The 12198-nt window shown below is 41.5% G+C and overlaps 1 protein-coding gene across 16 annotated transcripts in view; it reads left to right on the top strand.

Annotated features, from left to right (window-relative positions):
• Positions 1–12198, top strand: part of SPECC1 (sperm antigen with calponin homology and coiled-coil domains 1) — a 304891-nt gene that overhangs the window by 28409 nt on the left and 264284 nt on the right. For 4 of the 16 annotated variants that reach the window (XM_063617724.1, XM_063617719.1, XM_063617735.1 and 1 more), the window contains one exon: positions 6937–7008. The exons of 11 other annotated variants lie outside the window; for them this stretch is intronic. Coding sequence is in view for 3 of the 5 variants with exons in the window: in XM_063617719.1 (XP_063473789.1) it covers positions 6937–7008 (72 nt within the window). In the remaining 2 variants the exon portion in view is untranslated. Of the gene's footprint in view, positions 1–6171; positions 6334–6936; positions 7009–12198 lie in introns of those variants that run through there. One more of the 16 variants, XM_063617728.1, reaches the window with a different exon arrangement.

Here is a 12198-nt window from a genome sequence, read left to right as displayed (position 1 = left end):
ATTTATTGTTCACTTTATTTCTTTTCTTTTTTTTTGAGACAGAGTATTGCTCTGTCGCCCAGGCTGGAGTGCAGTGGCACGATCTCGGCTTACCGCAAGCTCTGCCTCCCAGGTTCACGCCATTCTCCTGCCTCAGCCTCTTGAGTAGCTGGGACTACAGGTGCCCACCACCATACCCGGCTAATTTTTTTTGTGTGTATTTTTAGTAGAGACGGGGTTTCACCGTTTTGCTAGGATAGTCTCGATCTCCTGACCTTGTGATCTGCCTGCCTCGGCCTCCCAAAGTGCTGGGATTACCTTATCAAAGTCATGAAGAAATAGTTTTTTCCTCATTTTAAATATTCCTCATTTTAAATATCCTTGCGAGCACCTTTCTCCTTAGCATCCCATGTATTTCAGTATGGAAAAGCAGACCCTGGGACTCACCGTCCATACTGCGTGTTGAAAAGGCTGATTGTCCGTGACTGTAGTGCGACTTAAAATGTTTATCCAGCTGGGTACAGTGGCTCATGCTTGTAATCCCAGCACTTTGGGAGGCCAAGGAGGGAGGATCACTTGATTCCAGGAGTTTGAGGGAGGATCACTTGAGACCAGGGTTCAAGATCAGTCTGGGCAACATGGTGAGACCCCCATCTCTATAAAAAATTTAAAAATTAGCTGGGCATGGTGGTGTGTACCTGTAGTCCCAGCTACTCAGGAAGTTTAGGTGGGAGGATCGCTGGGGCCTGGGTGATTGAGGCTACAGTGAGCTGTGATCATGCCACTGTACTCCAGCCTGGGCAACAAAGTGAGACTGTGTATTTAAAAAAAAGTTTATTCATTTTTTAGCATTGAATGAAGATTAGATTATTTAGATTAGTGGTCCCCAACCTTTTTGGCACCAGGGACTGGTTTTGTGGGATAATTTTTCCATGGACTGGGGTAGGGGGATGGTTTTGGGGTGATTCAGCCACATTACATTTATTGTTCACTTTATTTCTTTTCTTTTTTTTTGAGACAGAGTATTGCTCTGTCGCCCAGGCTGGAGTGCAGTGGCACGATCTCGGCTTACCGCAAGCTCTGCCTCCCAGGTTCACGCCATTCTCCTGCCTCAGCCTCTTGAGTAGCTGGGACTACAGGTGCCCACCACCATACCCAGCTAATTTTTTTTGTGTGTATTTTTAGTAGAGACGGGGTTTCACCGTTTTGCTAGGATAGTCTCGATCTCCTGACCTTGTGATCTGCCTGCCTCGGCCTCCCAAAGTGCTGGGATTACAGGTGTGAGCCACCACGCCCAGCCTATTGTGCCTTTATTTCCATTATTATTACATTGTAATATAGAATGAAATAATGGTGCAACTCACCGTAATGTAGAATCAATGGGAGCCCTGAGGTTGTTTTGCTGCAACTAGGTGTTCGCATCTTAGGGTGATGGAAGACAGTGACAGATCATCTGGCATTAGATTCTCATAAAGAGCAGACAACCTACATCCCTTGCATGCTCAGTTCACAATAGGGTTCATGCTCCTATAAGAATCTGATGACACCACTGATCTGACAGGAGGTAATGCTCGCTTGCCTATTGCTCACCTCTTGCTGTGTGGCCCGGTTCCTAACAGGCTATGAACTGGGGGTTGCAGACCCCTGATTTAGATCATCAACTCTGCTCTGAGGAAAACAGCAGTGTTGTAGACTGGCATGAAGTGCAACTTCTTCTACTCTATGTAGCAACCCCTTTTCTTTCTGGTCCTCCTTCAGTTTAGATCCCTGAGACCCTTTTCCACATTGTATCTTGGTCATTGTATATGAACATCAAACATGAAAGGTGCTAGTGAGATCCCATCTCTACAGAAAATTTTAAAAATTAGCTGGTCATGGTGGGCCTGTAGTCCTAGCTACTTGGGAGGCTAAGGCAGGAGGATCCCTTGAGCCCAGGAGTTTGAGGTTGCAGTGAGCTCTGATGGTGCCACTGCACTCCAGCCTGTGTGACAGAGCAAGGGCCTGTCTCTAAAAACAGAAAAAAACAAAGCAAAACAAACATGAAAAGTGCTGATTCATACCCTGCAAAGAGGTTTCGTTTGGCAGCAAGTTGAAATTATCTACTGGTTTGTACTTGAGCTAGCACTTCCTCTTCCACATGGCATGCCATTGATGTTCCTTGATGTTCGGTGTTATTTGATAGAGGAATTTGCTAATACCTTGTTCTCTTTTCTCTTTGATGAAAACGTTTATCATTAACTTTGGGGCTGTTCTAAAGAATGTTCCATTAGTTTGTGTTTTGTACCTTTTTTTTTTTTTTTTTTTGGCCTCTGAAGAGTGCAGCTTTCAATGATGCCTCTATAGTTGTGGTCTTTTCCTTTTGGTAATGAAATGCATCAGTTTTGTACTGAGAAACGTTATTTCGCCCTTGAGGAATAACTTGGTTGGTTTACTAAAGAGACCATCAAACTTTGAAAGTGACATGGAAAGCTCATGCGGTTTGTGCAACTATTTCAGAAGCTTCATAAACGATAGAGTCTGGGCTGGGCGCAGTGGCTCATGTCTGTAATCCCAACGCTTTGGGAAGCTGAGGCAGGAGGTTTGTTTGAGGCCAGGAGTTCTAGACCAGCCCCGGTAACATAGTGAGACTCCGACTCTACAAAAAATAAAAAAAAAAAAAACCCACAAAAACAAACAAAAAAACAATAAAGGACTCTGGCTTTAGGAGCAGATGAATCCAGGGTCTGATAAATTCCAATTTTTTATTATTCACCATTGTGCTTTCTATGTGCACTTCCCTTCTTTAACTGCCTGGGTGGTACATTACTGGACACATAGGACATGTGTCTTTCTAGCTTGCAGTTTAGTTCTAGTCAATAGTGAGCCTCCTAATTGTTCAGAGTTGTATTTATGCCACTCACCATGTGACTTTTATACTTCATCAAATCATTTTGCTCTATCAATCCTTCTGAACTGATGTGATGCTACAAAATAGAAAAAGATGGAAACTGCTAATTTTAACAGATATAAACATAAACACGTATATAAACACCAGTGCATACATACTATGAAAATATATTGTGTAAAAGCAGTAACTTGTAGGACTAAGATTAACTACAGTGTTAGTAGTGCAAGTATGCGTTTCAAACTTAATGATTATATAAAGAATGAAACAGGATATCAGTGACCATAATACCTTTAACACTTCAAATTTGTGAAATATATGTGAACAAAATTGTTTCATTTGTTTCTTTGTTTCTTTTTGAGACAGAGTCTCACTCTGCCACCCAGGCTGGAGAGCAGTGACTCGATCTTGCCTCACTGCAACCTCCACCTCCCAGGTTCAAGCAATTCTCCTGCCTCAGCCTCCTGAGTAGCTGGGATTACAGGTGCCTGCCACCACGCCTGGCTAATTTTTGTATTTTTAGTAGAGACAGTGTTTCACCATGTTGGCCAGACTGGCCTGGAACTCCTGACCTCAAGGGACCCACCCACCTCGGCCTCCCAAAGTGCTGGGATTACAGATATGAGCCACCACGCCCGGCCCATTTGTTTCTTTTGAAATAGGAATTCCCAGTGTAGCTTTTGATGAACTTCCATGGGCCTCCACATGTCCTCCATCTGCAGGTTGTGTGTGCATTAGGCTGTAGCCATTTGGTGACAAGGACCATGGTAGAGGCCAGTCTGAGAGTGCACCTGGTAGATCCTTAAAGATGGTAGATCCTTAAAGATGCAGCCTTTGGGAACCTTGAACCTTTGATTGCTATAAACAAGTAAATCCCCTAGTTGACCATCACTCAGGGATCTTGGCTAAGCAAGGCCTATGAGGAAATTGATTTCTTGACAGATACATTTGGAAGGTCTTTAAGTTATTCCCCTTACCGATCACATAAATTTTTTATTGTTTTCTGTATCTTACTGACTTCAGTCCCATTTTTCTTTCATTTATTCCACAAATATGTATTAAGGACTTGCTGTGTGCTAGGCACTCTGAAAGACAAGAAAGCATTTTTGCCCTCATGGAACTAATGCTTTGTATATATTATTTTCTCCTGTATCATATCCAGTCTATACTTTGCTACTTATTTTTCGATTTTTCCTTTTTCTTACCTATTATGTTTCAGATCCATAAACTATTTTGTCTATATCCTTACTTCAAATTATTTTGTGGCTGGGCGCGGTGGCTCACGCCTGTAATCCCAGCAATTTGGGAGGCTGAGGCGGGTGGATCACGAGGTCAGGAGATCGAGACCATCCTGGCTAGCACGGTGAAACCCCGTCTCTACTAAAAAAATACAAAAAATTAGCTGGGCATGGTGGTGGGCACCTGTAGTCTCAGCTACTCGGGAGGCTGAGGCAGGAGAATGGCATGAACCCAGGAGTTGGAGCTTGCAGTGAGCTGAGATCATGCCACTGCACTCCAGCCTGGGCGACAGAGCGAGACTTTGTCGCCAAAAAAAAAAAAAAAAAAAAATTATTTTGTTCTCCAGTCTAAACATACCGTAATAGTCGTAGCATTAACCTCTGTGCATTAAAAGGCTTAACATTTCCATCCAAAAAATTTCAGGTATTTTTATTTTAAAATTAAACAGGGTCTCCCTCTTTCATCCAGGCTGAAGTGTAGTGGTGTGATCATGGCTCACCACAGCCTTGAACTCCTGTGCTCACGTGATCCTCCCACCTCAGCCTTCCAAGTAGTTGGGATTACAGGCATGTGCCACTGTGCCTGGCTAATTTTTAAAAATTTTTTGTAGAGATGGGGCCTTGCTATGATGCCCAAGCTAGTTTCAAGCTCCTGAGCTCAAGTGATCCTCCTGCCTCAGCTTCCCAAAGTGCTTCCCCACTGGCATGAGCCACCATGCCAGGCCAAAATTTCAGGTATAACACAAGAAATACATTTTTTTTTTTTTGAGACATAGTCTCACTGTGTCACCCAGGCTGGAGTGCAGTGGTGCGATCTCAGCTTACTGCAACCTCCACCACCCGGGTTCAAGTGAGCCTCCTGCCTCAGCCTCCCAAGTAGCTGGGATTACAGGTGCACGCTACCATCTCGGCTAATTTTTGTATTTTTAGTGGGGACAGGGTTTCGTCATGTTGGCCAGGCTGGTCTCGAACTCCTGACCTCAAGTGATCTGCCCACCTCAGCCTCCTAAAGTGCTGGAATTACAGGCATAAGCCACTGTGCCTGGCCAAGAAACTCATTCTTATAAAAAGCCAAATATATAGATATAGAGTAAAAATGAAGTCACTCCTTATAATTCCCATCCCAACTGCCTCTCAAGAGCCATGAAAGAGCCTATTTTCTATATTTTTGCTAATAGTCTTATGTCTTTTTTAAATATTAGTCTTCAAGATGGGTTTAAAAATACCTCATTGCTTTAGCTCATATTTGTTGGTATTAGATGGGTTAAGCATCTTTTCTTATGTTTAGCAGTCATTTGTATTTTTCTTTTTGTGAATTGCCTTTTCATATCCTTTGCCTTTTTTCTGTTGGACTGTTTGTTTCTTCTTAATTTTGGTAACCTATGTTTTCCTAGAAAATGATCTGCTTTGCCTAGTTTACAAATCCTTATATGTAATTACGTCCTCTTTCTTGTTCCTAATTTGGGTACCTTCCTTTTTTCTTTCTTGATTAGATTTGCCAGAGGTTCTATCTTGTTAGTCCTTTCAAAACATCAGCTTTTCATTTTATTAATCTTCAAGGTCATTTAAAAAATGTTTTCTGTTTAATTAATTGCCTTTTTTATCTTTATTCATTTCTTCATCCTGCTTTCTGTGGACTCAGAGAAGACCCCTTCATGTAGAGGAAGGTGGGAACAAAGGTTCAAAGATAGTTGTCGAGGGTCAGGAAGACAATTGTTGGCATCATTCTCCTTCACCTCTTCACTCCCAACTGCCATCACAAATACAGGCAGTTCAGAATCCATCAAGAAATAAGAGTCAGGAATCAGGCAGACTGAATCAGACTATCAGCTTTGTTAATAAGGCTGAAGTAGAGAGTAGTGCTTGACCTAAGATCACAGTCGGGCTAGTAACCCTTCTCTCTGAGTTAAACTTAACCAACAGAATAAGGCATTTAGAATAAACGCTTTGAGAGGTTTGATAAGAAGACAGTTGGAAGTGAATAAAACAATCACTTAGAGGTGCTGAGGGCCAAATGGCCTCAGGGCAGTTCAGTTTTTCAGTTCTGTTTGGGGACCTAGATCAGGAACAAAGAAAAATGAGTTGGCAGTCTCTGGCTGGTGGCTGAATAAGCAGGGCCAGAGTTGGCAGAAGGAGGTGATCTTGGGTTTTCAGACTAGTCAACGAGGCAAGTGAGACCAGCAGGGCATGGAAAAAACCAGGAAGAGGCAGGAGTCGGGGCTTCAGCTTCTTGTGAGCATGCTAACCCAGCTCGGAGGGAGTGTGATGCTGGGACAGCCAAAAGAGGAGCAGCTGGGGGCCAGAGAAGGGCATTGCACATCCAGAACCCTGATGGCAGGAGAGTCAGAGAACAGGCACACCACTAAGTGTGATGAAACTTGTGGGGGATTGACGATGAGTCATTCTTCAGACTCTCTGGGACTCTTGTTCTTTCCCCAAATTAGTTTAACATCTGCTTTGGAATCAAAAGGGTAACTGCTTTTCTCTTTCTGGCTAATTAAACAAATGCAAATGTATGCATAGCCTTACTGTATCCTCACACAGCCTGGGAGGGAAGCACAGTGTGGGTGGCAGGTACATGACGCTAGAAGCAGAGGGTGTTTAGTGCTGGGGTGGGAGGACAGCAGGAGGATCTGTCCCGGCACCAGACATCTTCCATCCCTACGGGACCTCTCAAGGTCATGCTACATGTCCTTTGGCATATGAATTCACCTGGCATCACAGTATTGTTTTTAAAACTGAAAATGTACCAGCGTATTGTAACTTGTAAGCCCACAAACTTCTTGTTTCTAGCCATGTACTTAACAGAAAGCCCTTGCGTTTATGTTTTCACAGGGAGGGCATGATGAACCTTGTCTTACAGCTCATGAGAAGGCCAACTACACTAACCACTCCTTGCCGGTTGTGGTATGTTTCCCTCTGTAATTAGTTCTCCCTGTGTACTTTCTTATGGTAAAATTTCATGCTTTAGAACAAAATTAAAAAGTCATCTAAAGAGATGGTTTGGTTATCATGGAAGTCAAGTTCCTCTTAGTAGAAATGAGCAGTTATAGTCAGACTTTATAGATATTACAAAGAAGAGCAATATATTTCTAAACTACATGCTTGTGTCAAATTTCAGATTTTGTTTAACAATTTGTATATTAATTATGATCTGCTAACCCACCTGTTTTGGAAAAACCCTCTCAAACTGGGTTTTTCCTCTGCTCTCACACCACAACAACAGTCATCAACACGGAACAAGACTTCTGTGACCAAATGTGTGGGGGTTTCTCTTCAGAAGCAGTGGACACCAGCTAGGTGTTCTCCAGTTCAACTCTGACGCTGTCTACCTGGAGAGAGCATCAGATCCCACATGGCGAGACTCAGGTCCCAAGGCTGCCCCCTCCTCCAGACACCAGTCTCAAGTCTGGGCCTCTGGAACTTCTGACCAACTGGCTTCAAGTTGGGGTTCCCATGACTCTTTCTTTGGGTTCAACTAATTTGCTGGAGCAGCTCACAAAACTCAGGGCAACGTAACTTCCATTGATCAGTTTATTATAAAGGATATCGCAAAGGATACAGATGAAGAGAAGCATAGGACAAAGGATGGGGAAGGGCATAGAGATTCCACGTCCTCCCTGGGTGCACTACCCTCCAGAAATTTCCAGGTGTTCAGCTGTCCAGATGCTCTCTGAACTGTGACCTTTTGGGTTTTTATGGAGGCTTCATTGCATAGGCACCGCAACCATGTAGAAATGTGATTGGACAAAAAGTACATGATCTAAACCCAGCATGCTAGTCTCTTCAAGACTTTTCTTGGCCTCTCTGTGTAGCATTCCTTCCTTTAGGGTATGGGTAGGACTCTCTAGATTGAGGGACTTCTGACCCATAATTAGAGTAGGGTCCTGTCTTGGGCAGGTGAAAGGACAGGAGAAGTTCAGAGAGGGAGAGATTCTGTTTCCTGAGGCCTAAAGTACCCTGAAATTATAAGAAGGACTATAGGCGTCAGGAGCCAGGAACCGGTTCCTAATGCCCACAGTCCTTGTTACAATTTGTTATCTATATCTGTATCTATCTATATCTGTATATCTATATATCTATATCTATATCTATATCTATATATCTATATCTATATCTATATATCTATATCTATATATCTGTATCTATATCTGTCCGTCTATCAATCAATCATAACACCATACCATCAGATAAACAATTTCCATACCCATTTTCTGGTAATAAAAACTGGATCTGTTGCTGGCTAGGTGAAACTCGGAAACCCATGAAGCTTTTTACCTTTTTTACCCCTGGGTGTGTGCCCTTTCATCCAGAATCATTAGAGTCTCCTGGGTACCCCTCTCTGAGGACTCTTATTCTAACAGCCTGTGCAAAAATTAGCCAAACATCTGTTTGAAACTCACTCAGAATCATTTTCATCTTTGCCTTTCTCCTAGTTATTTTTAGGGTTGATAAATTTGTTTTCCAAGAGCAAACAGAGCATTTTTAAGCTTTGATTTTTGGCTAGCATTTAGGAATTCTTGTTCTGTGGAGAGCTGGCTGGATGCCCACTTAGGAACTTAGCCTGCACGGAGATTCCTTCAGCGGAAGAGCATTGGTCTGGAGTCATCCATCCGGCTCCTGGAGCTTGGCTACCCTGATACTGCCCGGTCTCCCTGCAAATGAACACCTCAACATGCCATTATAGTTGGTCATCTTACTCTGTTCTTACAGAATCCAGGAGGAGAGTCCCTGCAAAGGATGCCTTGTGCAGGGTTTAATTATTTTCTACAATTAAGAAAGCCTTCCTCAGGTTGAATTGAATTTACTTTCTGCAATATAAGCCATGAATTTACAAATAGAGTCTGATACTCTCAGGATACGTAATTGTTGTTATGCTTAAGTAGATTTTTTTTTTTTTTTTTTTTTTTGAGATAGAGTTTTGCCCAGGCTGGAGTGCAGTGGCACAGTCACTGCTCACTGTAGCTTCAACCTCCTGGGCTCAAGCAGTTCTCCCATCTCAGCCTCCCAAGTAGGTGGGTCTACAGGTGCCATACCACCACACCTGGCTAATAAAATTTTTTTTTTTTTTTGTAGAGATAAGGGCTTTTATGTTGTCCAGGCTGGTCTTGAGCTCTTGGACGCAAGTAATCTTCCTGCCTTGCCCTCCCAAAGTGCTGAGATTCCAGGTGTGAACCACTATGCCCAGCCTTAAATAGATTTTAAAAAATTACAAAACTGTTACATGTTCATAGCACACAGTGTAGAAAAATTTAAAAAGCATAAAGAAAATTAAAATTTCCTATTATTCCACCACCTAGATAACCATTCTTTCTTCTTTTTTTTGGAGATGGAATCTCGCTTTGTTGCCCAGGCTGGAGTACAATGGTGTGATCTCACTGAAACCTCCGCCTCCCAGGTTCAAGTGATCCTCCTGCCTCAGCCTCCCAAGTAGCTGGGACTACAGGTGCACACCACCACGCCCAGCTGATTTTTGTATTTTTAGTAGAGACAGGATTTCACCATGTTAACCAGACTGGTCTTGAACTCCTGACCTAAGGTGATCCATCCTCCTCGGCCTCCCAAAGTGCTGGGATTTCAGGTGTGAACTACCACGCCCAACCTAACCATTCTTAATATATAGATTTTTTTTTCAGTCTTTTTATGTGCCTAAATGTAAATATGAGCTCCTACTGTATACACTTTACAATTTGTATTTTCCACCAAAATATATTGTCATCATTGTTCCATATCACTGGATATTTTGTAGTATCACTTTCTATATTGAGATGCCATAAATTCACATATATTTACATTTATATGTTTACATATTTATAATATTTTTAACATTTATAGTATATATCATATTTCTGTAGAGAGAACATGTATTCACTATATTCACTGCCATAAAATTCATACTTTTAAAAGTGAACAATATGGTGATTTGTTTGTATCTTCACAAAGTTATACAATAGTCACTACTGTCAAATTCTAGAACATCACCCCCTGCCCCGAAAACCCAGGGCAATTACCACCCTTCCATCGCTCCTTCCCTCATCCTATGGCAGCCACTCAAGTACTTTCTGTTTGTGTGAATTCCCCTCTTCTGGACATTTTGTAGAAGTGGAATTGTACAATGGATGGTCTTCTGTGTGTGGCTTCTCTTTTTTTTTGAGACAGGTTCTTGCTCTGTCACCCAGGCTGGAGTGCAGTGCTGTAATCTCAGCTCACTGCAACCTCTGCGATCCTCTCACCTCAACCTCCCAAGTAGGTGGGACCACAGATGTACACCACCACACCTGATTTGTATTTTTGGTAGAGACAGGATTTTGCCATGTTGGCCAGGCTGGTTTCAAACTTCTGGGCTAAAGTGATCTGCCTGCTTCAGCCTCCCAAAGTGCTGGGATTATAGGCATGAGCTACCGTGCCCAGCCTGTGTGGCTTCTTTTGTTCAACATAAGGTTTTCAGGGTTCATCCATGTTTTGGTACATTATTCCTTTTTACTGATGGATAATATTTCACTGTGTGGATGTACACTTTATTCATTCATCAGCTGATGGCCACTGGGTATTTTCTGCTTTATGGCTACTGTGAATAGTGCTATTGTGAACATTTGTCTGCAAGTTCTTGTTTGAACTTCTGTTTTCAATTCTTTTGGATATATAACAAGGACTGGAGTTACTGGGTCATAATGATAACTGTGTGTAACTTTTTGAGGGACTCCCCAAACTGTTTTTCACAGTGGCTGTACTTTTTCACATTTACATAAGCGATATATGAGGGTTCCAGTGTCACCACATCCTCACCAGCACTTGTTAATGTCTGTCCTTTTGGCTAGAACCATCCCAGTTGATGTGGAATGCTATCTCCCAGTGGCTTTGGTTTGCATAATGCCTAATGATTGATTTTTCTAATGTGGAGCTTCTTTTCACGTGCTTGTTGGCCACTTGTATAGTCTATTTGGAGAAATATCTGTTCAGATCCTTTGCAACCACTTTTCATTTGGGTTATTTTTCTTTTTTTTTATTGAGTTTTAAGAGATCTTTACACATTCTAGATAGTAGACCCTTATCATATATAGGATTTGCAAATGATTTCTTCCATTCTGTGGGTTATCTTTTCATTTTCTTTTTTTAGCTTATTTTAGGTTCAGGGGTACATGTGAAGGTTTATCACATAAGTAAACTCATATCACAGGGGTTTGTTATACAGATTATTTCATCACCCAGGAGTTAAGCCCAGTACCCAATAGTTATCTTTTCTGCTCCCTCCTCCAAGCCTCCACCCTCAAGTGTCTGTTGTTTCTTTCTTTGTGTTTATGAGTTCTCATCATTTAGCTCTCACTAATAAGTGAGAACATGCAGTATTCGGTTTTCTGTTCCTGCATTAGCTGAAGGCTGAGGATAATGTCCTCCAGCTCCATCCATGTCCCTGTAAAGGACATGATCTTGTTCTTTTTTATGGCTGCATGTTCTTTCATTTTCTTGATAGTATCTTTTGAAGCAAAAGGTTTTTAATTTTTATGAAGTCCACTTTATCTAGTTTGTCTTTGCTTACTTCTGCTTTTGATGTCATCTCTAAGAAAATACTGTCTAATATAGTCATGAAGTTTTACAGCTATGTTTTCTTCCAAGAGTTGTAAAGTTTTAGCTCTTGTACTTTGAGGTGATTTTTGTATATAGTATGAGGTAGGAGTCTAACTTTGTTCTTTTATATGTGGATATCCAGTTATTCCAGCATAAGTTGTTGAAAAGACTGTCTCCCACTGAATTGTACTAGCATCCTTGTTGAAAATCAACTGCCCATAAATTTATGGGTTCACTTCTGGACTGCCAATTCTATTCCATTGGTCTATATGACTGTCTTACATGAACATGGGATGTCTGTCTATTTACTTGACTTCTTTAGTTTTTTCAATGACATTTTGTAGTTTTCAGTGTGTAGATCTTCCACTTACTTATTCATACATATTTATAAATACTTTATAATTAAACATTTATAAATATTTTATAATTAAACATAAATATTTTATTCTTTTTGATGCTATTATAAATGGAATTGGTTTCTGAGTATATTTGGATTATTCACTGCAAGTAGATAGCAATACAATTGATTTT

The sequence above is a fragment of the Symphalangus syndactylus genome, chromosome 14 (genome assembly GCF_028878055.3).
Source record: "Symphalangus syndactylus isolate Jambi chromosome 14, NHGRI_mSymSyn1-v2.1_pri, whole genome shotgun sequence".
NCBI classification, from domain to species: Eukaryota; Metazoa; Chordata; class Mammalia; order Primates; family Hylobatidae; genus Symphalangus; species Symphalangus syndactylus.
The sequence above is the reverse complement of the archived record's forward strand: the minus strand, read 5'-3'. Positions and strand labels throughout refer to the sequence as shown.